The 27,542-nt window shown below is 47.6% G+C and overlaps 1 protein-coding gene across 1 annotated transcript in view; it reads left to right on the top strand.

Annotated features, from left to right (window-relative positions):
- Positions 1-27,542, top strand: part of COL27A1 (collagen type XXVII alpha 1 chain) — a 123,700-nt gene that overhangs the window by 36,398 nt on the left and 59,760 nt on the right. The window contains exons 8-20 of the mRNA XM_065737606.1: positions 253-297; positions 1,145-1,198; positions 3,048-3,092; positions 4,786-4,839; positions 6,037-6,081; positions 15,092-15,145; positions 18,920-18,964; positions 20,746-20,799; positions 21,208-21,252; positions 25,185-25,238; positions 25,561-25,614; positions 25,754-25,807; positions 27,464-27,517. Of these exons, the coding sequence (XP_065593678.1) occupies positions 253-297; positions 1,145-1,198; positions 3,048-3,092; positions 4,786-4,839; positions 6,037-6,081; positions 15,092-15,145; positions 18,920-18,964; positions 20,746-20,799; positions 21,208-21,252; positions 25,185-25,238; positions 25,561-25,614; positions 25,754-25,807; positions 27,464-27,517 (657 nt within the window). The remainder of the gene's footprint in view (positions 1-252; positions 298-1,144; positions 1,199-3,047; positions 3,093-4,785; positions 4,840-6,036; positions 6,082-15,091; positions 15,146-18,919; positions 18,965-20,745; positions 20,800-21,207; positions 21,253-25,184; positions 25,239-25,560; positions 25,615-25,753; positions 25,808-27,463; positions 27,518-27,542) is intronic.

Here is a 27,542-nt window from a genome sequence, read left to right as displayed (position 1 = left end):
TTTCCTAAGGATTGAGAAATGGCCTGAGTGAGCGTAGCTGCAGTGCTCCGGCTGTGGATGGAGCAAGTCCTTCCTGAGCAGCCTCCAGCACAGCCTGGGAACACCAGCAGGTTTGGGCAGTGCTTGGTAAGAGCTTGTGGTGGTGTGGTGCTATTCCATACCCAAAGATCTGCCTCTTAGTCCTACTTACAAAGAGAAATCCAAACCAAACTTTTTTTTTCCTTATTCATCTTCTCTACCTTATTTCAACAGGGATACAAAGGCTACCCTGGACCACCAGGTCACCCTGGAGAGCCGGTGAGTCTTCCCAGTTCCCAGCACTGAACCTACAGAGAGGGATGGATGCTGAGACTGATGCTGCTTTGGGTGCTGTACAATACCTGTGGGACTGGGGAGCTCCACGCACACAGGGAAGGCACAGTGCATCAGTCAGCGTGTTGCTGGGAGGAGGCTGCCTCAGGGTTTCTAAATTTAATTTCTAATTTTTATTGCTCAACCACATTAGGTCTGTGTGGTGGAAAAAATACCAGCTTACCCTGCTCCCCCTTCCTTCTTTTGCATTAATTTCATCTGGAGTTTACTAGCTGCATCGAATTAAGTACTAGCATGTAATTCCCTCCCAGAGCCTGTTCCTCACTCCCCTTCCCCCCTTTATTTGGTTAGGTCCTGATGTTTGCAGTTGAGGGGAAAAAAAAGAAGGGGAAAAAAAAAAGGGCAATGAATAGCAGGCCCTGTTAGCAATGATGTTAAAGGATATTATACATGAATCCGTTTAGTTCTGAAGAATTTTGGCAGCTCTTCCCCACCAGCAAAACGGTTCCATATGCCAGATATAGATGCAGCCTTACACCTTCTCTAAGCCTCCTTGTTTCAGACTATCTGCTGCTTTTGCTGCAGATGGAGGGGAGAAGGGCACAGTGTGCTGAACACGTGGATAATACTGCCTTACTTCTGCTTGCTTTTCACCCCTCGTCCATTTCTTCCACCTTCTGCCTTTCCTATTTTTTTTCTCTCTAGATTTACATCACGGCTTTATGATTAAATCACAGATCTAATCCATTCCACCCCAGCTCAAAGCAGTTGAAATGCTTCCCAGGTGTGTGGCAGTCCCCTTACCTTGTTTCTTTTTTTTCTCTTTCCTAAGGGTGAACGAGGACCAGCTGGCAGCCCTGGTGCCAAAGGTTATCCTGGCAGGCAGGTGCAGTAAATCTCATCGTGCTGTGCACAGAGTAGGGCTGTGGTTGTGCAGGCAGCAAGCGCGTGTCCTGCTACATACGTGCCCCACTATAATCAGTGCAGCGATGACATGACCCCCCCACTTGTGTTGTTAGGAAGGATATTGTGCCTGGGATGGATACAACTTGAATTTCTGTAGCAAAATCCACCTAGAATAGGAATAGGAGAAAAAAAGTTCGGAAAGCAAGCATAACAGAGCAGAGAACCATGCTTGAAAGCTGCTCTCCCCATCACTTTCAGGCAAATCCTTGTCTATATAATGCAAGCAGGTTAGAAACCTGTGGCAGGCTTCTGCTGATTGAAAAGGTTTGATTGAAACCTCACATTTGGTAGCATATGTATACATATCCATCTATACGAAGTTACACACGGCCCATCAATATATATAAGTCATTTGCAGCTGCCAAGAAAAAAAGATGAAAGAAAATCAAGTTTTCATTTTCCATTGAACAAAGGCTCTAAGACAGCTTCAGAAATGGAGGAGGGCAAAGGGAAATAAGTCGTGGTCAGACCCTCAATTTTCTTACTGACATTAAGAGTTACTGTGTGAGTTCTTACCCTGATGCACGGGACTGAACATGAGTTAGACATGCAGAACAACTGCCCTCCCCCTGCCTCAGGCTAACAGCAGTGTGATCTGTTCTCAATCCCAAATGAGGCTGATGCTGACTGTGGGTGGCACATACAGGTGGTGGGAGTGGGTGGGAGTTCTGTGCACCTGACTGTGTGCTGTGTTCGTATTCCAAAGGACTTGCAGAGATTTGCACGTGAGGTGTGGATGTTCATTAGATGGCTAATGCAGCGAGATCCAAGCTTTAATGGACATACAAGGCTAATGAATGCTGCTTAGCAATTCACAGCTGCGTGCTGCCCATCAGATAGGCAGGGGGAAATGTTTGCTCTTGACATACGAAGGACAAAAGCGCTTTCTTAAAATGAGGTTTGGATGAAGACAGCAGCTTTTTTATTTTATAAAAGCAGAAAGAAAGAAAAAGCAGCTTTTTTTTTTTCCTCCAGCATATCTGAAAGCTGTGTGTATCCAGCACCAGAGCTGTTTACTTTAATGAGATTTTACTACTTGTTACTGCTGTCAGCTGTGCTGGCTCTGCTGCGCGATGGGAGAGCAAGAGCTTGGCTCTGCTCTGATTTGTGCATCACTGGCAGAGCTGTTCGCTTCGCCCCGATGGCTGAAACCTCTCACTGGCAACAGTGCACGAGCCAGAAAAGAGCACAACATGACTTTCAGATCCCAGGCTGAGCCTGCAGTGCTGCCAGCTAAGGAAAATACAGGCTTGGCCTTTTTTTTAATCGTTACTATTCCTCCTTCCAAAAAAAGCCCCAGCAGCATTTGGAAGTGGTAAAGTATCGATCTGGAAAGTTGCTGGAGGACAATAAACGTGCAAATTCATTATGCATTTTTATAGGCTTCCTTTTCACTGCGCTTTAAGGGAACAGAAAGGGGGAATGGGGAATGTATCTTTAATATTTTCCGTAGCTGTGGATGCTGTGACGGGTTGGAGATGCGCAGCACCTGCACTGCTAAGCAGCTTTGTTGGCTGTAGAAATTAGAGGGACATTCTCGTTGCATTGGGGCTGCTTCAGCCCCAGGGAAGGCTCACTGTGTGCAGAACCACAGCTCTCCAGCTGCAGGAGATGTGGTTTTGGTGTCATTATGTCTAGTTTCCCCTTTGTTGATAAGCGTTGGACTCGGAAGCAGAGCCGTGCAGGGATAGTGCTGAGGACTTGGCAGTGCTCATTTGGAGAATGGAAGCCTGTCCACATTTATCTTTGTTTTCTCCCTTCTCTTCTAGGGCTTACCTGGCCCCATAGGGGAAGCTGGTCCTAAAGGCAGTCGGGTAAGCAGCCTTTGATTTGTGTTTGCTTGTTTTTACTGAGGGCTTCTCAAGAACTGTTATGCTTAAATTTTCAATCCTGAGACAAGTTCTTCAAAGTTGTTGGATTCGGGGGATTTGGATTGCACACCTTATTTTTAGAGGCCCTCAATGAACAACCTTGCTTGTTTATTGAGGCACAGTTACATTATTGGAATGAAGCTCTGGATGCACCAAGATCAAAGATCACCAGTACTGACAGTGTGAAGTCACTGCCCCTTACGGTGCAGCAGAGGGAGGAATGGAATCCAAATTCCTAGAGCAGATCAGCCTGAAGCTCCCTCAAGCCCCAGCTCCCCGAGGCCTCTTTAATTTCAATAAGTGTGGTTCAGTGGCCTTTGATCATGCTGAATATGGACTCTCCTGGGTATAGTCCCGAGTTTGGGACTGATTTATATCACTATGCTGAAGAGCAAGCCAGCATCTTTGAGCCACGTGCAAATAGAAATATTAGTATTTCTGTTCTGCCCATTTTGCTTGTCAAATTGAATTTTTGGGAGTTCTCCCTTGCTGCTAAAGGTTTTGTTCTCTTTCTTTAACGATTACGACTTCCATGAATCAAATTTTGCTCTTTTCCCGCAATTATAAATTCACGATGAGCTTCTGACCCAAAAAAGTCCCCTCCTTCCCTGACACGTGGTACTTCCTCTATAGGCAATAAATTCAACCAGCTGGATTTCATCACCAGAAAAACTGCAAGGCATAAACATCCACTGACCCCTCTAGTTAGCTGTATTCCTGAGCTGGGGAGAGGAAGATCTGCGGGAGCACAGCTTGCTCACCTCACTTCTGTACCATTTTTCCTGGTGCACCCACTACAGTGGTCATCCAACAGGAGTTGGATGGTTTGTCTTAGGTGGGGTTCAGAAGACAAAGGTAATCGAGCATCCTTTGATGTGGCCATGTTTCCCCTTGGGATATCATCCCCCAGAGGAAGTGCGACTCAAAGGGAGTGATGGACCGGTGAAAGAATTTGGTGGGATTGGCAGTAAGAGATTTAGTGATGATGGAGAGAGAAAGATGAGAGAAAGTCACTGTTAGTGTTTGGCTCTTGTAACAGAGAGGTGCCACAGAGGGGGCTCCCTGCTGAAATTCACTTCCTCTCGATTCTGCATGTTTGGCACAAATAGTCCTTTGCAAAGGACCAGCACACAAGGTAACTTTGTGCTAACTGCTGAGCAAAGAGGATTAAACACAAGGCTTCAATTGTTGCAAGGAAAAGGAAATGTGGCATTTTATGCAGTGCGTCCTGTCTGAGCAGGATGCCAAAGCTGGACAGAAACATTGCATGCTTGAAAATGCAACAACCACCGGTGACTATGAAACGAATGGGTTACTTTTGCTCTCATTCTTGCTAACTTTGAACCAAGCTCCATTTCCCTCAGGTACACTCATAGCCAGCCAAGGTAAGACCTCTTATTGCTGGCCTCTTCCTGCCTGGAATCCTCCTGATCCCTGGTGTGAGGGTATGTGCCCTTGGACTACATCGTGGAAGCCAGCACCATGCAGTCCATGGGCATATACACTTGCCTCAAGGTTTATTTCATCACGGCTGCCACTGACCGACGCTGGAGGATGCTCTGCTGTTCAGGAATGACAGACTTACAGGCTGCTAATGGAGAAACGTATCTCACTACTTGTTTCTTCTTTTCTTTAGGGATATATTGGTCTTCCAGGATTATTTGGACTACCAGGGGCTGATGGAGAACGAGTGAGTATTTTCTGAAGATAACCTTGGTGTGTTGCATGAATACAGTTCTTCAGAGCCTGTTGTGACCTCTATCCCTTGTTTCTGAGAAAGGAGGCAAGCATACCTCATGTTTGAACGTGCTTTCTTCAGCCTGTCTGTCCTTGCATGAAGACTTTTGTCTGTGTATGACGCTGGCTCAGGGAAACCTAGTCTTCAGGCAGGATTGTCAGACTGTGCTGATGCACTGGGAGGAGTCTTTCTGTATTGTCCTTCACTCCAGGCTTGCCCTTCTCCTCCTTCCAAGTCCATCTTAATTGGATGGGGCAGGGGGAGAACATTAAGTGGGAATTCCCTGTGCTCACATGAGCACCATCCCAAACACCACACCCCAGCACTTCGGATATCCAGTTGGAGGTTTGTGCCTCCTGGGAGGAGCAGTGCTGGGATTTTCTGATGATGGCTTTCATTCCAGTTGCATCAAGTTGGGCAGTCAAACCTAGGGCCCATAGAAGAGTACCTGTGGCTGCTGTCCCGATGCGTCCTCCCTTCCTCCTACCCTTCCACCTGTATCTTCTCCAAATCCCCTTGTTCAGAGCTTTGCAGAACCTCCCTTGCTGTTTTGCTCTTCTCCCCAAGTACCCCCACCTGCCTCATCTCTACCCACCCAAGGACTCCCTCTTCCTGCAGCAAGAGTTCCTGAGGAAGGCCACTGTAAGACGAAGACCATTTCATTCTCACTTTTTCTTCCTCAAATGCAAGCTCCAGAAACCAGGGAGGCCCCAGGAGCATGTGGGAGTGAGTGTGCCTGCTTGGGAGGGGACTGCCCTGTGCTCAAGAGTCACTGATTGAATACTTGTATAACTAAATAAGAAACATAAACAGAAGTTCTCCAGCGAGTGCCTTGGCGGTGGCCTTCAGTCGGTTCCAGCCCAGTAGCTTAATGACTACTCCAGCAGTCATTAAGCTCCAGTCTGTAGCCCTGGGTGTGGATGCTGCCTGAGTGAGTCCCCAGGGAGGGCTGTAGTTAGTGGGTGAAGGTTAATTGTCTTCTGCTCTCACTGCAAGTAGCTGACTAAGTTTTGATTCCTGAACAATGCTGCAGTCATTAGCCTGTTTTGCATTCCCCTTTCTCTTCTCTTTTGTTTTGCATTGTTGGTTGGCTGTTTGCTTTCTCAACCAGACCTATTATTTTTTTTTCTCTGTGTGTTTTCCTTGCAGGGGATCCCTGGAGTTCCTGGGAAGAGGGGCAAGATGGGTAGGCCGGTAAAGTTTTTCCTCGTCTATTATGCAGACTTTGTTGAATGAAACCGAAAACAGAACATCTGGCTTTTGGCTGGGCCCCCTGATATCTTCTGCTGGGAGCTAAGTGGGGAGATCAAACAAATCTTTCCGTGTCTCTTTTCTCGAGCAGGAAGAACACTGAAGATACGAGTACTGTTCTCTTCCTTTCTTTCATGCTCTGCTCTTTTGTTCTTTGTTACACTCTCTCCACGCTCCCCTGGATCCTGCACTGCTCAGATTCTCCTCTGCAATACCTTCCTCTTCCTTAAATTGCTTTTTAATTCCCCACTGTGATGGCGGCACCCGGGTCCCTGTATTTGCTCTGTCACGTTTAATTTTGGTGCTCTCACCACCCTCATCGTACTTGCCTCTGTTGATTGTGATTCTCTTCAGCCTTTGTGCTGTCCTGGTTTGCATAATGGCAGCGTAATTTAGTGCGGAGACTTCTCTGCCCTTTGTGGTGGAGCAGAGTTAAAGAAGTGACAGAAGAGATGAGGATGTGGTCTCTGAGAGCTTGGCCAGGATGGGGAGGTGATACAGGTAGGGCTGAATATGAGGTGAAGCTGAAAGCTGCATGGAAGGGGCTTTGTGCTGCCTGTAGTAGGTGGGAAAAGTTACAGAAATGAGCAAAGGAAACAGGGAAAGGGCAGAAAGAAAAGTTGTCCCCATGTCAGCCTTCTTCCTCACTCTCCTGTGCGCTTCCTTTGCCAAACAAGAGATTTGCTCCAGGAGTCAGTGCAGTGAGCAGACAAGTGCATGCTCTGCTGTCTCTCGTTGCCTTTGCACCTTGTTCCTCGTGTTGGCCTGAGTGCCTCTCAGACTCCAGACATCATCACGCTCACAGGCTCCTTGCAAAACTTCCTCTCACCCACATGCTGAAAAATCCAGAGCTTTCCAATTGTCCCCCTTGCATGCCAGCACGTGCTTCCTAGCATCCCACACCCACTGCTTGGTGTTCCCACAGTGAAAGCTGTGCAGAAACCTCAGCTCAACAGTGGCACACTCATCCAGGCTGGCTGCTTCCTCCTGCTGGGATAGGGGAAGATGGAGCATATTTTGGAGGGGGGGGACAGCAGTGGTGGAAATCTGTACCAAATCTTCCAGCTTTGAATCCATGACTTGCACCAGAAACCTCTGCAATGAATAACTGCAGCGATCCAGGCAGTGTAAGGATGACTCACTGACCAGAGCACAACAAACAAAGCAACTGTCGTTAGGTGCAGGCACTCTGCTCTCTGCCTCATGGCTGTGCAGCACACACCGTAAGCTCAGAGCCTTCCAGCTGTTGTTGGGCTGCCACTCGTGGTCTTCCAGGCAAGAAGAGCTCAAGTCTGATGATCTGGTGAGGAATCTCTCACCCACTGAGGCGTTTGGGCTGGGATCTAGAGGAGGGATGAAAGTGCTGCATGTGAGCGCCCGTGTTCTGCTCAGAGGGTTTTGGCTCCATCCCCGTCTCACGATATCAGGTTTAATAAGAAATCCTGAATGGAGAGACGCTGTTGATTTGTACTTCCGAGCGTGAGCTAAGAGATTCTGTGGCATCCAGAGGTATTCAGGACATCACTGGAGAATGGAAAGGAGGAAGCAGCTGACGCGGTTCCCTTTCCAGCACTTATCTCCTGCCCTCGCTGTCTCCCAGCCGGGCTGCGGTGTCAGTGATCCAGCTGTGATTTTTCTGCTAGGTTTGCTGGCATGGGCACGGCTCTGTTCTGCTTCAGTGCTGTCACTGCGACGGAGAGCTGTTGGGAGCCCTTATTAGCTACCATCCGAGGCTGGTTAATGCTCTGAGAGTAGGGAGGGAGCTGTTATCAAATACATTTCCCTACGAAGTTTTGCTTGGTATGAGGCAGCAGTGGATTAAGAGGAGCAGGGGGTTGGGGGAGTTTGCATGTGACACCGTGGGCCTCCTGGAATGATGTAAGAGCAAATGATTAAAATAGACGAACTGGACATGAGTCAGATTTTGAAAGCATTCCAGGGAATTTAAGTTCTGCAGAGCTACGAGGGACGTGGTGGATCTGCCATGGAAGCAGGCGATTCCAGCTCCCACCCAGCTCTCCCTGCAGTGATGGAGGCAAATATACCTACAGCAGCTGGGCACCAGTGACCCTTGGGCAAGAAGTAGCTGCAGTGTAGACTGTATTAAGCTTCAAATAGAATATAATAATTTCAGAAGGTCTCAAATCCTGCTTGATATAGAGACTTACAGGAGAGCTTTCAGGAAATGTGACAGAAGAGGCTTGATCTCTCTGGTTTACCTTTGTTATGGATGGATGCTTATGCTTCTGGCTCTTTTCTCTCATAGATAGTCTATCAACCCTGTCTCATCCCTGCTTTTAGCTTATAATGTGTTTTTTTAGCAGTAATATTTTTAAAGAGATAGGAAGGAATGAAGTTTTGTAATACTTGGATTTGTCTGAAGCCTGTTTACGATTGAGCAAAGACATCCGAGGTCTCTATCTTCTGAGGACTTGTTGCTGCTGTTGCTGGTCCCATGCCTGGATCTCAGTCAACCACGTGAAGCCTCACTGTGTGCTCAGGTTCCACTGTGCAGGTGCTATGCAAAGAGGATCTATGAAGTGGCACATGGGTGTTAAGTGTCAGGGATCAGCACACAAATGATGCCAGAACTCCCTTCTCTGCCTGTTGGCCACAGCAAGTAGGTTGTGAGAGCCAGCAGTGATTTGGTAGCCACTGACGTGGCCTTGGGATTTGCTGTGAGCATCAGAGTGGTGGCAAGCTGCCTAATCTGGCATTCACATCTCATGAGCTGACCACGGCCGGGGTCCCCCTTGCCAGCTCTCAGCTTGTAATGCAGCAGAGCCTTCTTGCCAGGCTATTTTTCATGCCTGCTGTCTTCTTCCATCTTGACTTATGACGTTGATGTCTTAACTTCTTCCTCCACTGAACACTGAGCCTCAAAATATTCGTTTTTTCTCCATCTGATGAGTTGTTAGCAGGGCATGCAGTACTCGTGCACTCCCTGCTGAAATGAGAAGACTGTTGCATCATCTGAAATAGCAAAAGCAGGGCAGACTTTGGGAAGGTTTCACTTTACAGCCTCCTCCAACCTCTTGATATATGGCTGAGATAACTCAGTGGTGAATGTAACTGCATGCAGCTTTGCCAAGTTACACAGCCACAGCTGTTGTCCGTGCAAACAATGGGGGAGATCTGTCTTGCCATGTGTCTGGAAAGACTGGCATAACCCAAATCAGTGAGAAAACTAATTTGGTCCCCCTGTGCAGGGACTGAGGCTTTAAACCTCTCCTCTTTTTGCTCCAGTCTTTTCTTTGCTTTGGATGCAGCTGAGGTCCTTCCCTGAATTTGAAGACAACTGAGCAACAGTCTCCTGGAGCACACAAGCTGAGATTTGAGAAACTAATAACAGCATTTCCAAGTACCTCTTACTTAACAAATAACTGCCAGACTGTACTTCACTTGAGTGGGCTCCCAGGGGTATAGAAAGGATGCCCATGTGCGTTTTCTTGTAAGAATACAACTTAAGAGTACACCCTAAGAGCACTTCCCTACAGCTCACATGCACTGCTAATGCTCCAGCCGTGTGTATTTTGTCACTATGACCAGTATATACCCTCAGAAAATATCTACTCTTCCAGGCCTGATACACCTGAGCACTTGGTGAGCTCTCCAGATCATAAAGGATTCCTTCAAACCAGTGTCCCAGGTCAGGTTCAGCTGTTTGTTTCCAAGAATGTTCTAGGAGAGTTGTCCACCATCATTCAGAAAGCTTGTGAAGAATTAAGTCAGCATCTCCCAAGCACAAAAGCATCCTTCTTCCTTTAGGGAAATGTTCATTTATTTTATCAGAGCAAAGACCAAAAGGGTCTTTCATTAGAAATAAGATAAGCCAATGCAACTATCACATTCGACTCTGGAAGCATTTTCATCTAGACTTTCTTGAATAGGAGGCTGCTGGACTTGGAAATCTTGGCCATAAATAATTAAGAGTGTTGGCAGATTCAGTGCTCTTGAGCATTAGGTAATTGAGTCTGTGTCATCTGCACTCTATCAGAGCCCGACAGAAGAGGGAAGAGAGCACATACGTGTGTGAAGGAGCAAAGCTGGTGGTTGAGAAGGTGGAGGGCTGTAAGTTAACCTCAGTGGTGCTTGGCTGAAGAGGCTTCAGTGGATGTTGGCTCTCGTTTGAGTGGAACTGAAGGCTCCGAAGGGCAGCTACGCTCAAAGTGCCATGAAATCTTTATCCAAAGAGGATGTGACATGGAGATGTGAAGTGGCAAGGCCAGCAGCCCCCATCCCCATCTGTGGATGGCGCCTCCCCTCTCTGCTGGGATGCAAGCTGCCGCAGTCCCAGATCTGAGCAGAATGCAAAGGCTGTGTAGCTGCATGGATTAAGCAGGAGAGCAGAGCAGGGCCAGGCACGGGGACTTTGCCAGGATCCCTGCAGGGTACTCGAGGAACCATTGCTGAGTTGCAATGGTTGCCAGCCCTCGTGCCCGCTGGTGTGGGGCTCACGTCTGCACGCTCCACCATGAACGCTCTCAGCGGTGGATGCTGCCAACATAAGCTCCATTTATTTATTTTCTTCCCCTCTTTTTTTCTTTTTCCAGTGAATGCCTTCTCTCACCCTCAGCCCTGCTTCCCCTCCGTTACCTTTTTGTTGTTGTCGTTTAAATTGTTTGACTTGCACACTCCATCCCTGTGGAGATTCCTGGGCTGAGATTTACCTGGACGGAGCCAACTGGCAAATGCAGTCTTCTGCAGACAAGACAGGAGGGCTGGTTGGTTTGAGCAGTTTTACCTTGAGCCAACAGGAAAATAAAATCCTATTTTTGGAGAAGGATTTTATTGGCGTGCAGACCTGCCAGGATTCCTTGGAGCAGCAGCTGCCAGACTGCCTCCTTTACTCCATCAGGAAAAGTGCTCTAAACTGAATCAGATGTTGTATACATACAACACACCCACACGCAGGAGCACACCTGAGAGGGCCCTGGGGAAGCAAAGGACTCAGAGCATCACCTGTCCCTGCTTCTCTGGGGATGGTAGTTTGCAGAGATGGGAGCTGGTGGCACGAGTTCAGACCTGGAGCAGCCCTTTGGCTGAGGACGACAAGCAAGGGCAGGCTGCTCTGTTTGTTTTAAGCAAAGGAAGAAAGGAAGGGGAGGTAGAAAGGGTTATTATCCCCTACTGCCAAGGAGCCGATTCCAATGTCTGTCTTGTGGTGTATGAGAGGATGCCCTTTGTAGGGAGCGTGGATGAACAGGAGTTGAGGCACAGCTGTGGGACCTCAAAGGTGCAGATTTTATTACTGGTTCAGCTTTGGACTTCTTGGTTTTATCTAGGATAAACTAGCTTGCATCTCTTTGTCTCAGTTCCCTCTCCGGCAATGAGTACTGAGGACAAACTGCAGCCACTGCTTATGGGGAGGGGCAGAGGAGAACAGATTCATTGGGTTTTGCTTCTGCTTGTATGGCTTTTCTCCAACCCCTCTTCAAGCACCACCTTGCTTCTTTCATTGCATTTCTCCTTCAGACAATGTGAAATCCACTCAGCTGGGCTTTTCTCTTATTTTTTTACCTTCTGTATTTCCCAGCTGAGAGATGAAGCCAAAAGTTTTGTCATACCTGACTGCAGCCACTGTGGAGGAGCTGGCTCCCTGCCGGCACAACTTGTTAGGCGTGCATTTTCCTTCAGCTCTGCTGCCCTTTGCTGTCCCTTCCCAGTCCTTGACTTTTTCCATGCATCCCCTCCCTCCCTGAGAGCAGGATGCACGGAAGAAGGATGCACAGCTGGATGTTTTCCACTAGGGTGTTATCCTTTGCTATCCCAATTTTTGAGAAAACAACGGACAAAAAAACCACTCTGCACTCAGCTTTGGGAAGGTCAGGAGAGCGTGGGCTCTGTGTTCCCTTCCAAAAGTCTCCTGCAGCAGACAGCCCACCTACCCCTCTGTTCCCCTCCAGGTTGGGCTTTGCTATTAGGGCAAAGCTCAGCTAAGGGGGCACAGAGCTGTTCTCAGGCACCACAGGGATGGAACCAGGGGGATAACAAAGTCCTCTTGTACTTCTTAGGCTGCTTGTTTCGGTTGAATAGCACAGCTTTTATTCCCGAGGAACATCTCTGTCCTCAAGGCTGAGGCAGGAGAGTTGGAAAAAAATAGCTTTTACAGACGTGAGAGAGAGAGAGAGAATTTAGGACACTGCGGTCACTGGAACGGTAATTGTGGTTTAAGCTGCTGCTGCTTACCCCATGGAAAGAAAGAGCTTTCTTTTCATTAGGTGCTTAACAGATTGATTGCCTCCTGCTGTGAACAGGCTTGTGCTATAATAGCTTTCACAACCCGGATTGAGCCTTTGGAGACTGTAGGGATGCTGAAACATCCTCCTTCATGCCACAGCCACCAGCCTTGGTCTCATTTAATGTGCTAAAGTGCTAATCTTTGTGCTGCCAAGCTCCAAGCCTGGGTGAGGATAGGAGGGCTCCATTGATTTAAAGTCGCTCTTTCCATTGTCTTCTCTTCTGGGTCTACTTTAAAACGTTAGCCAAAAAATACCAGGGGACCAAGTACCATCCCAGAGACCTGCAGGCCCGGGATGAGAAAGGTTCTCCATTTCCTACCAGTTTTACCATTTTCCATCTCCAGGATGGGAAGAAAACATAGCTCCATGAGGGGGACCACAGTGCGCTGTAAAGGGGTTTGGTTGTTGAACCTCTGCTGGGTAGTGTTGGCCAAGCGGCCTCATCCGGGTGCTCAGCTCACTGCCTTTGAAACAGGAATCATCTGCTTGTTTAAATACTTAGAGATCAACTGGAAAGCCTATATAAAAGCTAGAGGTGTATTAACTCTATTAGTAAGAGCCTCAAATCTCTCGTGTCTTTGTCTTTGAGTGAGGTTAGTACAGGAAACTGAGATGTAAAAAGAGATTAGTGGGAAACATGAATTTAAATGCTTTCTTATCTGGATTTTTTTTTCTTTTGGCAGAAGAATGCAATGTTAATATCACTTTGGAAGAGATTTAACCCAAATTTAGCAAACGTTCTACGTCTGAAGCAAGCATTTCTCTAGATGATAATATGCAGCTGTAGCTGCGTCAGTTCAATTCCACTATTAAAATGAGCGAAGCCTTCCCAGTTGGACAAGGCCTTGGCTCCGTAGAGGACACCTCAGCAGCCCTGGGGCCAGGTGGCTCAGTGGCATCAGTGGGTCCCTTTGTACCTAGTTGTGCCCCCTGCAGAAAGATGGATGTGGGATTGCTGAAGGCTGGCACTGCAATCTGCAGCAGCCATGAGTACAGTATCAGTCTGTGCCTGCTGTATTTTTCCTTGTCCAGCTGTACGACTGTAAACAGCAAAATATTTCAAGGCACTCTTTTTTTTTTTTTTTTTTTTTTTTTGTCTTGCTAGAGCAATGAGTTTTCCTTAAATATATCTGCTCTGATCTGATTGATTCAGCATGTAGCAGAGTTATTTTTCCTCTATTATTTATTAAAGTAGATTCTACCCCCCTCTCAACCCTCTCCTTGTTATATTTGACGTCTTTGTCTCTAGGTGGCAGAAGGCTGTTGCCAGTGGTTGCTCACCACAGCTTCTTGGCTTGTGCACAGGCTTAAGGGATGTAGTTCCCAGCTGAAAAGACAGACAACTTTCCCATTTGCAGTGATGCCCATAAAATAGAATTACTGAATCCAAGCAAGTATGCAATAGCTTGCATCCACTCCTAAGAGTGTACTGATTACTACAGGAAACTGGTATAGAGGAGGTGAAATCCTGGCTGAGGAGTCAGTAACAAAATTTTAGTTGTCTTGAACAGGTCCCCCATACTTCACCTGGGATGTGACCAGGTGTCCTCCTAACTGGTTGTGTTGGCCAGGAGTTGTGAGCCACCAAAGTTGATTGGAGGTCTAGCTTTGGCAATAGCAATAGTCCTTAGTTTTCCATCCTGATGTCCACGGTCAGGATGGTGTAATAAATTAGAATGGTGTCTTTTGGTAAGAGGTGATTTTTCCATATAGAAAATGTGGTCTTTTGTGGCTCCAGAGTGTGGACCATCATGAGCTTGGAACCGTTCGTTCCTTTGGCAAGTGCAAGGTCGTGGATGCAGAAGAGAGAACTCCATGCATCTTTGATCAGCCCCATTAAGCACTGTGGGCCCCAACAGGCCTTAAGACATTTATCTGTCCTATGACAATGGGTCATTGTTAAAACAGCTGTCACCAGGAGGAAATAATTCAGGTTGACAGACCATTTTTGAGGAGGAAAGTCACTGCAGCAAGGTTTATGAACTCCTCCAGAACAGAAATGATTTAGGATCCACTTTAAAGGAGGTATTGTATTTATCAGTAGAACGTTTCTTAATCTTTAGATGCAGGGTTTGGTCTTGCAAGCGTGTGATTAACGTTTCATTTGTAAACTATGCAGTGTCACCTTCAGGGCTGCATATCCCTTGTTGGGATGTAGCGAGGGACTTGGGTGAACCAGAACAAATGCACTGATTTCCACCTTTCTCTCCTATGCACGCTCACATTGACTCTGTACGTGGCACTGCCAAAGCCTTGCCTGCTGTATGAAACATACCCAGGGCTGACAGACACTGTTAGGAGCAGGCGTGGCTGATGTGAACACATCAGATCCAGCAGCCTCAGCAATGGGTGCCTTCGATAGCATGACCAAGAAAAAAGCCTTCCTGTTTCTTTGTTGACTTCTCCTCTCCAGGCTCCCATCGGTTAATGCACAGCTGATGGCTGAGCCTGGTAAACAGTACTTTGGGTTGCCCTTCATTGGCCCCAGGAGAGGGGTTGAAATCAGCTCATGGATTTGCAGAGCTGCTCACTGAGCGAGTGTGCTGTGGGTGGGGTGGGTTGGGTTGGGTTGGGTTGGCTATGCCATGCCCAGTGGGCTGTTGGCCTGGGCTTCTTTCTGACCTGCTGGCTGTTGAAGTGCTGCACTGAGTGCAGGGGGAGAAGTTTTTAAGCTGGCACCAGTAACACTAATATTTTCCTCTGCTCCTCAGGGTTTTCCTGGTGATTTTGGGGAACGAGGACCTCCAGGCATTGACGGGATCCCAGTAAGTTGATAGCGTTTTCTCTTCCCGTTGTGGTAGGCACCACACTTTGCCACATGATGCTATTTAGAGCTGAACAAAGGTATTCAATGTGGTGTCATTTGCTGGTATTTTGTTGTCCATCATGAAAAACAAAGGTATACCCCTGCCCTGCTCATGCTCCCTGTTCATGTGTTCTGCCCAGCATCCTGTAACTGCCAGCTTGTCGTGTTCTGTCCAATTCTGCCTTGTTCCCTCACCCTCCCTGCACCTCAGACTCAGTAGATGCTTTGTATGATTTTTTACTAGAAGAAAAATCAGATGAGAAAAGGTTTGGGCATTGCTCCTGGTGTGCAATCCATGGCTGGAATGTGTTGCCCATATTATAAAGTCACAGAAACCCTTTTGTTGATTTCAGAATGCTCTGGATGGAGCTTTATATGGACATAGCAGAAAGACAGTACCCACAGGTAGAGGAATGCATTATCATAGTGCCCCAAGCTCAGTACCTTCCCTTATCAGATGTGAACCATCAGTGCAAGAAGTGTCAGATCACCTGTACTGAGGACCCAGTGCTCTGGGCTCCTGCTGCCCTGCCTGGTGCCTCAGCTGGCCCCAGCGTGGTGCTGGGAGAAATCTCCAGGCCCCTGAGTCCTTGACCTCCCTCTAGTCTCTATGTAACCCCTACTGACTTTCTAAGAATGAGATGTGTCTCCTGGGACCTGGGTCAGGATGGTCCCAAGGACCATTTAAGCAGCTGGATGCTGATGAGATTTATTTTGGTTTGCTCTTTTAGCACTTAATACCAAATAGTTGGGTGCGTGCTGTGTTTTCTGCTGCTCACAAAACATGCTCTTCTGGACTGTACAAGTTCCCACATGTATTAACTATCTGAAATGATTTTCTGAATGGCTTTTTCAGTTCTCCCTCAATTGGCAGATGAGGAGTTCTGATTCATCTTTTAAATTCATGCTGTCTTGGTTATTCACACATAATCACTCGTGGTGTTCAGTGTGTGAAGTAACTTGCTCCTTATGTGTCTTTAAGTTCATCGTGAATGCAGACAAAAGTTATTTTCCCAAGCAGCCCTAACCAGCAAGCCAAGCTCAGCTACACTACAGCTTTTGTGGGAATTCTGCACAAGAGTTACAGTTGCAGTGAACTGAAAGAACTAGATTCCCAAGGAATACTTCTGCAGGACTTTTCCCATCCTTCAATCAGCATAAGCCACGGGTCAGAGTGGAATCAGTAGTCCCAAAGCAGAAAACCTTCTAGATTGTATTACTATGTCCAAGCAGCCCACCAGGAAGAGCAGGAAGGTCAGAAAGAGTCCTTTTTTTCCAAATAACTTGTTTTGTTTTCATTTAAATTTGCAAGTAGTCTTAAGACCATTCAGAACATGGGCTCAACGTTAGCTGAACGCCAGTTCCCAGAGCATCGTCGAGAAGCGAATGTCCTTTCCGTTAATTCATCCGAAAGGATCGCTCTTCTTTCATCTTATCAACAGCTTTTAAATATTAATGTGCCTTGGAGATCGTAGAATGAAAACAGACCGTTTCGGCTGACTTAAAGGGAGGTTCACAGGGTCACAAGCGGAGTCACAGACGCAGAAAAATGCCAGAGAGTCTGTTGTGGAACAGACAAATATGCCGAGTTTGCTAGGTGGAGTATGCAGCTAAATCATAGGCAGGCAGGCTGCCACGGGTCCCAAGCTGCTCCATCCTGTTCGATCCACGCACGCTCCCACTGTTTCTCCCACTGCAGAGCCGACAGCCTCTCATCTTCTTTCCATCCCCTCCAGATAGAGCAAAGACTCTGGCAACCACTGGGACGTCCCTCTCTCCTACCAGCTTGCTGAGAACTGTTGAGCCATTGCATTCCAGATCCCAGTTCCCGGAGCACTTTTAGCCACTCCAATTAGTCTCTTAATCACAAGGATTAGACATGGACTGTTGATTCATCTCCTTGTCTCTTGTCTCTGTGCCAAACTCATGAGTTGCAAAAAGGAAGATGGAGCATGATTCCTCGCACAGGTCAGGGCTCAGCCTGTCCTGACTGATTGCTGGGAAGGGAGCACCTGTAAATCCCCCCTTCCCCAGGCCAGGGAATGGCTCAGATGACAGCTGGTCCTGCCTGGGTTCCCGCAGGAATCCACCCCCTCCTCTTCCAAGAGGAAATCCTTTTGCATTAGATATGAGGCCATGCATTTCCACTTATTTACCCTTTCTCTTGAGGAATACCCATGTGACATAACTCAGAAATCGAGGCAGTCCCACCTGTTCTTATTGGGACCAAGAGCTGAGCATCCACACACTCTTCATCCCAGCCATCTCCAGAGCATGCGGAGCTTCCTGGGGAACTTAACAGCTCCTGTGCCATCTCTGGGGGATGTTCCCTCTCCTGCCAGCGCCAGCCCATGACTGAATGCTCAAAGCCGACCTTAGTACAGTAGTTTTGAGGACAGAGAAATCCCACCCATGAGGAACAATTGTTCCACAGATGTCCCAAGTATGCAGGAAAGGAACCGGCCATAAAAAAGCAATTTTAGGCTGGTTGAGATTATGAAACGCTTTTTGTGTGTGCTTGCCCAACAGTCCTTTACTCCACTTCCCATAAAATAAACACACGTAACCCTTTGCCCAAGAAAGCTGAGCATGGTCAGTCACGTTGCGTCCCCTTCTCTTTCATTCTTTCACAAGGCAAAGCTTCCCTTAAAAGGGGAGCCTTATTGCACTGAAGGGAACTCCACCAGATGTGCACCGTAAACTGAGCTGCTCTGTCAGAGTAGCCAGCATGATCCAGAGCAGGGGTAGGGCTGTCTGAGCCAACAGGAAGTTTAGGATTTCCAATGCGCTTGTTTGAGAGGCACTGCTGGAGATGGAGGTGTGCAAGGGCAGGGCCTTGCCCTAACAACCCGCTGTCAGGGTGCTGGAATTGTGGCAAGGGAGACCAGGGGCTGGCTGAGCATCCCATGGGGATTGTCAAAGTATCTGGGTGCTGAGGCAGGTGTGTGGTGTGGATCTGATGCACTTTCTCTGCTGCACTCCTCCTGGGATGCCATCAGCCCCTGCTGGCACCCCGGGCACCTGCCTGTTGTGGGAGGCTGGCACAGGTTTGGGGCAAAGCCAAGAATTCAGAGCAATCTGTGCCCGAAATGGGGAGCCCTGAGCCCAGCTGGGTGAAGCAGCAGTAGAGGAGGCTGCTGGATCCCCCACCCGACCCCACCTGTGTGCTCTCAGCGAGGAGCAGCTCACACTGCCCCATGCATCAAACACATTTCCAGGGCCCATCAGCCAGCACAGAAGCCAGCATATCCTCTCCCCTAATTGCCTAGTTTAATTTTCAACTGTGTTCTCCTTTCATCATGAGCTTTACGTTTCTTTAACCACTCTCAACCCCCCACCTTTCCTACTCCAGAGCAGCAGCTTGCCTCTCCATCCCACCTTCAGCTTGCTGGCCCTTCTCTTCCCAAGCCTTCCCCTTGCCTGGTGCAGCTTCCACCTTTCCCCTGCCTGCCCACGAGTGAAATGCTGCTTTCATCCATCCCGCTGCTGGGAGGGGACTGCAGCTGCAAATAGCTGTAGAGCAACAAGCAGCCCAGTGTCTGGAAAGGCCGAGCACCCGCGCGGTGGATGCTCTCCATCACTTTGGCTAGGGGAAGGGGTTGCATGGGGTGGGAACGGAAGGGGGAGGGATGGTGTTTTCCCTGCCCTCAAGCCCTTGAAACACTGAGCTGCCTTTCAGTCTCTGTTTGTCTACAAAGAGTCCATAACCATGTCGGTCTGTCTTTCCTTTTAGGGAGAATTGGGAGCCCCGGGTCCTCCTGGAGTCCTTGGACTCATTGTAAGTATAAAAACAAATGGAGATCTGGCTTCTCAGGGCTTTAACCCATTCAGGGTGCATAACTGCATGCAGATTTTCTCCTTCCCGTGCTGGGCAGTGCAGGGGATGGCTGTGTATGGGGGAGGCATGATGGCTGGAGAGTGGGAGGTGGAGGGGAACAAACACTCTCTAAGCAAAAGGGAGCAGAGTAAATATTTACTGTTGGTGCACTTACTGCTAGATAACTCACCCTTTCAGTAGCATTTATCAGGGTATTTCTTCAAATATGCAGTATTCATTCCACACCAGAATCTGCTGTCTTTTACAAAGTAAGACCCTGTGAGCAGCAACCTAAGGGTGCACAGTTCTTGCTCACTGGGGGGACAGCAAGCAGGAACTGTCTGCTCTCTGGGTGCACAGGAATGTTATGCACAGTGCAGTCCCACCATCCCATCACTAACCCAGGTAACCACAGGCACAGCCCAATTCTATCCTTCATTCCATCTTTTCCCTGGAGGAGATGAATGTCTATAAGCAAGGGTTGCAGCTCATCCCTGGCAGCTGGGCTGGGGTTAGGGAGTGCCCAGCTGAACATATTAGGGTTCAATTTTAGTGCCTAGAAGTTGTTTCAAGGTATTTCCTTTGTGCACAAGAAGTAGTAGGTCCTGTTAGCAGTACAGCTTTCAAAATTGCTCCTTTTCTGTGATCATCCATGAAAAGCTCACTTGCAATGAATGGTAAAAAAACAAACAGCCTCCTTTTGCCTTTCCATAAGTTGAGGTACAGGAGCGTGCTGGCTGAGAGCAAGGCCCAGCTGCACTGCATCTCACGTGGACACAGAGCACCCAACCCTGGAATTTTAGACTCAGTGCAGGAAAGGCAGAGAAAATCCTAGCATCGTGGAATCACCAAAGCTGGAAAAGACCTCTACAGTCACTAAGTCCAACTGTCAACCCAACACCCCTGTGCCCACTGACCACGTCCCTCAGCTATGGTGCTCCAGAAGCTGTGATCTAAGGGTGACCTCCTCCATCCCGCTGGGAGATGGGGCCCTTCCACCCCACATTCTCCTCCCCATAGCACAGCCCCAGCTCCTGCCCTGGGCTTGCTGCAGGGCATGCAGAGGTGTTGGGTGTTTGCTCCAGGCTGCCTCACGCTCAGTCCCTTCCTTCCTCCCTGTCACAGCCCCCCAGGGACCTGCCATTCCCTCCACACACTTCAGGTGTTTGGGTTCCCTGTTTAAAAGAGGCTGGAGAGCAGAATTAAGCAAAACTAAACCCTCTTGCTCTCCTAATTAGCTGTGCAAAGCTTTAAGCAAACGCCTTTCTACAAGAAGCCTTTATGCTGGGAGGCATGAAAGGGCATCTGTTGGGGCCCTGATGGCCAGCCAGAGCTGTGCTCCCTCGGCAGAGCCGGCCCTGTTTATTGACACATTGCCATGCGTATCACTGCCTCCCTTCATGGGCTGAGGGCAATCAAAGCCCGTTTAAATGCTGGCCACTGAAGGCTTTCCTTTATACGTGTGCATGCAGGTACACACTGCGAACTCCAGGGTCCTTCAGGGCTGCAGTTGCTCCTGCATGACCCTATACATGATGCCATGCTGTCTTTCTGCAGCAGAATGGCCATGCAGCCGGGGCAGCCCTGTCCATTACACTCATTTCTTAAACAGTAGAAGAGGAAAAGAAAATCAATTCAGACATAAGGAAGAATTTTAAGATACTGAGGCACTGGATGAGAGAGGAATTTGACCCCATTGACTTTGAACCTAATGTCTTTGGTCATTTTCTTTCTCTTACCAGGGTGACATGGGCTCTGTTGGACCTCTTGGTTATCCAGGACCAAAGGGCTTAAAGGTGAGAGAATAACAGTGATGTGTGAGCACTTGTCCCTCCATGGCAGCACTGAAGATCATTTTGTTGCTTTTTGGGGTGGCAGTGGCCATCCTGAGGGACAGAATGGGCAGCAGTAGTGTTTGTCATCTCACCCAGGCACAGGACTGCTGAACCCAACGTCCCTCTGGTGGTCTGCAGTAGCTGTAAGCTACTGGAGGATGCCAGGGGCATTGTCCCCACGTGCCTCCAGCCCAAGGAGGGTATTTCAAGAAGGTCCACAAGAGTGTGCTTAGGGAGCTGCCAGGCATGGGGCCTTTGGGCTGTGCTGGGCCAGTGTTGAGGGTCTGAGCCACCAGCACCACTGGGGACATAGACCTGAGCAAGTCTTTACTGTGGCTCAGTCTCACTCTGGGCTTTCTTTTGTTTCAGGGGCTGATAGGAAACCCTGGAGAACATGGACTGAAAGGTGATAAGGTGATCTGAATACTCCCTTATTGCACTGTGTTTTAATTTTGCATGTGAAATCCCCTTTCCAGCTTCTGTTTCTCATTCAGCACCATGGTAGTGCCTCCACTCTGGCTCTCTTTGCTCCCATCCTTCCATCCTACCCCTTTCTTGAAAGTGCAGCTTTGATTTCTCTTTCTTTTATGATACCTGCCCCATCCTCTTTTTCACAGAGCTAGATTAGACCAGTTATGCTCGGCTCCTCTTTGGAGCTTCTCTCCCACTTGGTAATGATAGTAACTATACAATCATCTGGTGTTTTAGTGGGCTTTTATGTTTTTGTATTGGTTATGTAATGGGATGGAGAAGAGGATGAAACCTTAACAGCACTGACAGTGGGTCTGCATTAATGCACTGGGAGAAACGTGACATGACAGAGCAGCACAGCTCACTGGATCCCCAGGATGTGTGTTCAGTATCTCTGCTCCTGCTCCGAGAGGCTCACCTCCATTTCCTGCAGAGAGGAAATTGCCTTATGCCAAACTGATATAAATCACTTCAGAAAAAGAGAAGAGGAGAGGGGCATTGATTGCAATGATTTAGTGCTGCTGGCACAAAAACACGCAGCTTGAGCTAAATCAGCATGAATCTGCGTGTGTAAATGTCTCATTGTCATGAGAACCATCCTCCTACAGATATTCAGCTGCAGGATTTATTTAGTCTAAAGGAGTGGGAGGTGCAGTCATCACTCTGATTGCCTAGGAGGGCAATGCACAATGACCATTAATTGTATTCTCCTCCTTTTGTGTGACATTTTTTCTCTTATTAGATGTTTGCTTTTAGAGAATGATTTAGCAGCCCAGAACTGCACATGGAGGAAGTAGTGTCAAGCCAGTTATTTCCACTCTCCTTACATTACAGTAGCTCTTTGCCAGGGCTCCTGTCTGTGGTTCCCATTTCTCCCCTGTGCTTCCTTTTCACTTCTGTAGCAAGAAAGGAGAGGGCAAGGAAAAGTCTTTTTCTCTAGGACAAGTTTAAGACATCCAAGCTGGTTTCTTGACTCAACACCAGTTCCCAGAGCCCACAAACTCTTCTGTCTGTTCCGTGGTAGAAATGGCTGAATGTAATAAGAACTGGACAGCATTTAAGTCAGTGTTCTGCAAAATCAACCTTCATGGCCATTGCAGTTTCCATCACTTTACACAGACCACTGTGTTTGTCCCCACTATTTCTCCAGTTCTTCTTACAATGCTACACAAACAATTTGCATCCCTCCCACGGGTTATCCTCACAACAGACTCAAAAGCAGAACTATCCACCACCCCCCAGCAGCCCTGTACTGCCTTGCAGGTTCTCTGCTGGGGTGATGGGAAGCTTTCCTCTCCCTCCTTAGCTGCCTCTCCCATTGCATTTCCTTTGGACAGGACAGACTCCCTTCTTGGCTTTCACTGACTCCAATGATTCTTCAGTGAATTGTGCCTTTAAGCCATTTTATTTTTTCTCATGCTGATTTGGGCTTTCTGAGCAAAAACACTCATCCCCTCTTACAGCTTGTTTACATTTGTGCTTTAATTGCTTACACTGCAGTACCACTGAGAAATGCAAATGACAGCTGCTCTTGCTGCAGTTGCTCAGTCTGTGGCAATGGAAAATCTCTGCTTTCTAGGGCTCACGGTCCAAGCACAGACCTGTCACTGATAGTTTTCTGATGCTGTTATTTTTAGGCTGCAAAATCTTAACAGGTTTCCCTGATCGCTTACTACTATATTTCTGCCTCTTAGATTTTGACTTCATTATATCTCTCCATCATCATCTTTAGACAAAACTATCTTTCGGCTGTGACCAGAAACGTAAACAACCTGCCTGCATCGTGTATTTATCCCTTCTGTCTGTCAGTCTGAAAGTCTGCCTCCTGCCATTCTTGAAACATTTCCAGACAATGACTCTTTGCAAATCTGCCTCTGCAGAGATCCTCATTTGTAGCCTGGTTATCTCCCAAATAAATAGTTCCCCTCCCTATCAGACTTCCAGGGTGCAAGGACTAGGTTGGATTTAGCTAACTAGTCAGAGATAACAGCCCAGCAACTGCACAGCAACTCTTGTGCTCCTTCATGGTGTCAGAAAGCTGGTACACATAATTAAACTTCACATAAAAGGCAGTGCTGGAAAGGTGGGGGTTGGCCTCTTCTCCCAGGTAATAGGATGAGAGGAGCAAACCTCTCACTTTCAAAAAACAAAACAAAAAGAAAAAAACAAACCCAAAACACTTTTCCCTGCTGTTTTGTGGTAGAATTGGTTGCCCTCTGATTTTGGTGTTTTAAGCCATGGACTAGATAAAATGAGTGGAAAATTCAGAGAAGATGAGAGAAATCATGCGATGGCCGTAAAATGAGCTGGATCGTGAAGTATTCTTTTGGCCATCTCTATTGCATCTGATACTTGCAGTTCAACTGAACAGGAGCTGTGTAAATAGCTGATTTTTTCCATCTGCATGCTTTGCCAAAAGAACAGGAAGAGATGGAAAGTAGCTTGGATGAAGCAGAATGTTGGTTGTTTGACTCAAATTAAAATACTCCAGGCTCAAAAAAAAAAAAAGAAAAACGATTAAAATTCATTTAACATTTTTGAAGAAGAGCGTTTCAATGTTGATATATGAAGGACTTGTTTTGAAGATGGTTCAGTGAAATGTTCTCAGAACATTTACCAAAACATCTAATTTAGCATGAAGCCATGAAACGTTTCCGCTGTTTAATCTGCACACTTCTTCAGTATTTTCCTCCTGGATAAGTTGCATCCAAAAAATCTTTCCCAATTCAAGTCAAAACCATTCACAATGTCATTATCCTCAGCGAGTTACCGCAGTAGTTATAATTATTTCAAGTCTTTGATAACACGTGGGTGGTTTTTGCTGGAGTAGAAGTTGACTTCCTCTGTCATCTCTCTGTAGACTTTGGCTCTGTAGCACAGTCCATATGTCTTCCATGTGAAGTATGCTTAAGCATACAGCCCTGTGCTCTTGCGTGGCCTGTTCCCTTGCCGGGGAGCCAAGTTCAGAGCATGTGCTGTGCATGGAACGGAGTTCCTCCAGCAGTTATTTTGGTTGGGTAGCATCAACATACCACGTTTTATTGTTATTCCTCCCTCGATTCCCTTGTAGAATTTTCCTTTCTCTGCCCCATCCTTGACTTACCCTTTACTTAAGTAAATCACTGAATAAATGAGGTTGGAAGGGACCTCTGGAGGTTATCTGATACACAGAGCAAGGCCAAGGGGTAGCACAAGATAACCTACTGTCTTCAGAAATCCTTCCCTAAGGAGTAAGGATACTTATTTCTGCCTAGGGAGCCAGAATGTATTGGAAAATTCTGAAGAGGGGAAAGAGAGCTCAGTTGGAGGGTACAGTGCCTGGTGCTGAACTCAAAGTTGGGATCCCCATCCCAATGAGCAGCAGCCTACCCATCCTGGAAATCTCAGCCTACGTACTGGCAGTGGTGTGGTTGTATAGTATTACTGCAAGTACTCTTATTTGCTCTTGGAAGAGGGCTGATCTTAGGTGCCAAAAGCAGGACCTTAAGAGAGCAAAGGTCAATTTCTCAAAACTTAACTAATTCTTCTGCTCAGCTGAATCTTAATATTTCACCACCTTCATGGTTGCTGTTAGTCAGAGGGACGTGCCACTCTTCTTGCAGCTTCCGTGGAAACACAAGGCTTGCACATTCATGTTTTTCTTTCCCTGCAGTTTCATTTTCCAGTTCAGAAGCAGTTGGGAATGCCTACAGTATTTAGGATTATTGTTAGAGTGAATACGATCTACGTTTTGTCACCAGTTTTGAGTGAAACTAGTGATGAGACTTTTGCTGTATGATGCACTGTCTAGCATCAACCACTGTCTAGCATCAAATCAAGGGTATTTTGGCCATTGCTGTTGTCTGTTTTAACTCTCTTTGGTGGTGTGTATCCAGGGTGATCAGGGAGCAGCAGGTCTTCCAGGAGATATTGGCTTCCAAGGAGACAAGGTAATTGTTTTCCCTTTCTTCATCAGTTTTTTTCCCCTGCCTGAGCAGTTTGTGTGGCCATCAGCTTTTCTGGCTCCTCAAGACAAAATGTCCTCCTCTTCAGACAGCTCTCATTTGGAGTACTGTGATACAACTCATGAATTTTGTTGTTATTTATAATTAAAAAACAATATAATAAAAATAAACGATAGTAAAAATGATGGGACGGGATCGGAGTGGTGTGACTGTGTGTGGTCCAGCTGCAGAATCTGAGGCTGGAGGTGGGAAAATCGGTATGTTTTGATGCTTCGTTCTGTTTTCTGAAAAATACTCTCCATTTCAGGGTAGTCACGGTTTGCCTGGAGTCCCTGGGGCACGAGGAAAACCAGGCCCTGTGGTAGGTAACCAAATGTCCTCTGCTTCTCACTGTCCCTTTCCAGAAGTCCAGTGCCCATCTGGGTACAAGGCTGTGCTCTGAGCAGAAAAGCCAGCAGCCAGGAGTTCACTTCTCTCCATGTTTTTTCTGATTTCTGCAGGGAAAAGTAGGTGACATGGGTCCAATCGGGTTTCCAGGACCACCTGGCCCTGAGGTATGTCCCACCACTTCCTCTTCCACCTTTCCTTTGCTACTTTCTGACGCACCCTTTCTTCAGCATGCCTACATGCTAACTCCCATCTTTTGTTCAGATTGGGCAAACTGGCTCTCTTGTACCCTACTGTTGGATCACCTGTTCTCCAGTCACTATTCCAAGCCTTTTTTTCCCATTCAAGGAACAGGAAAAACTTCCTTTCAAGTCCCATATGCAACAGCTTGTTCAGTTTCTCTTCAGAAATGTCAATCCCCCAAGTTTGTCTCTCCCCCAGCAAACAGCAGGCCACAACCTATCACCTCTACCCATCATTCACTTCAAACACCTTGGCAGGTAGATACCCATTGCAAAGCAGAACATCTCATCATTCTGCAGAAGGAAGATTCAAGTAAAAGGAGATTCCAAAACATGCGAGAAGAGCCAGTGGTGCGCTAGAACAGAGCCCTAGGTGTCTCCCAGTCCCCAGTCCATCCTCATGGACACTGCTCTATCTAATCACCATGGTGTTCTCTTGACCTTTTTTGCTCTTCAGCTGCTTCCTGGGGCAGAATATTCATTTCTTGAATTTTGCACCGCACTTTCCACCTACTCTTCGTTTCAAGTTGGACATTAGGAAACATTTCTTCTCAGAGAGAGTAGTGCTGTGCTGGCACAGCTGCCCAGGGTGGTGGGGCAGTCAACATCCCTGAGGATGTTCCAGACCTGTGGGGATGTGGCACTGAGGGATGTGTCAGTGGGCATGGTGGGGTGGGAGTGGGCTCGGGAATCTTGGGGGTCTTTTCCAACCTTCACAATTCTGTGATTCTTTTCAGCCTGGGGCTTTCCACATCTCTTCCAGGCTATGATGGAAAATGTGTGGCTGTGAGGCAGAGAGGACCAAAATAGGTTCATGACCCATCCTGCATCTCATGTGGTTTTGCTTTCTCTCTATTTGTCGTGGATATCCTGGTGGCTTTTTTCAACAAAATTCCATTTCAAGTAGAAAAACCACACTTGCTGCTCTTACCAAAAATAACTGTTGCACTTCCCCCAGCGTATCATGTTCTCTCACATAAGCAACCAAATCACATCTACGTAACACTGGAGAGCCTCTTCCCTCAGGATGGGTGCTCTGTTTTCCCTCCATCGGTGCTCTGGTATTCTGCTGGGTCTGGAAGGGCGCTCGGTCAAGTGCTGCCACTTAGCAATCTTCACTGTGTTGCTATTGGAAATAACCGTGGATTCCTTTGTGTCCCCGGCCAAGGGGCAGCGGGTGGGAAGGAGCCGACCGGCTAATGAGCGTGTCAGCACCTTTCCTAATTCCCCGCCTGCCGCCCTTTGTCACCGAGGCGTGCAGTTCCTTTCTCGGAGCAGCGAGATGATGTGCTGACTCGTAAAGATTAATTAAAACCCAAATTGCCGTTTTTAGCTGCGTGATGACAGGAAGGCCTTGTAGCAATAAATCTTCCGAGAGGATGGACCTAGAGGGAGCAGCGGGGAGGGCTGCTGTGCCGATAGAGCTGCTCCATTGTGCTCTGGGCTTCTCTTGGGATGGCCCACACACGGACCCACCACGCGCGGCCTGTTTCAGTGCTCAGCGTTTCCTTCAGGCCCTTACAAAGGCCGCTGCTTGCCGTCGTCCTCCAGTGCATCCCAATGGTTTCTTGTTTCCTTCAGGGCTTTCCAGGGGACATCGGCCCGCCAGGAGAAAACGGCCCCGAAGGCCCAAAGGTGAGTGGAGCTGAGCGGAGCTCTG

The sequence above is a fragment of the Cyrtonyx montezumae genome, unplaced genomic scaffold (genome assembly GCF_038088225.1).
Source record: "Cyrtonyx montezumae isolate F1298 unplaced genomic scaffold, pur_monq_1.0 scaffold_20, whole genome shotgun sequence".
Taxonomy (NCBI): Eukaryota; Metazoa; Chordata; class Aves; order Galliformes; family Odontophoridae; genus Cyrtonyx; species Cyrtonyx montezumae.
This window is presented reverse-complemented; position numbering and strand designations above follow the sequence as displayed.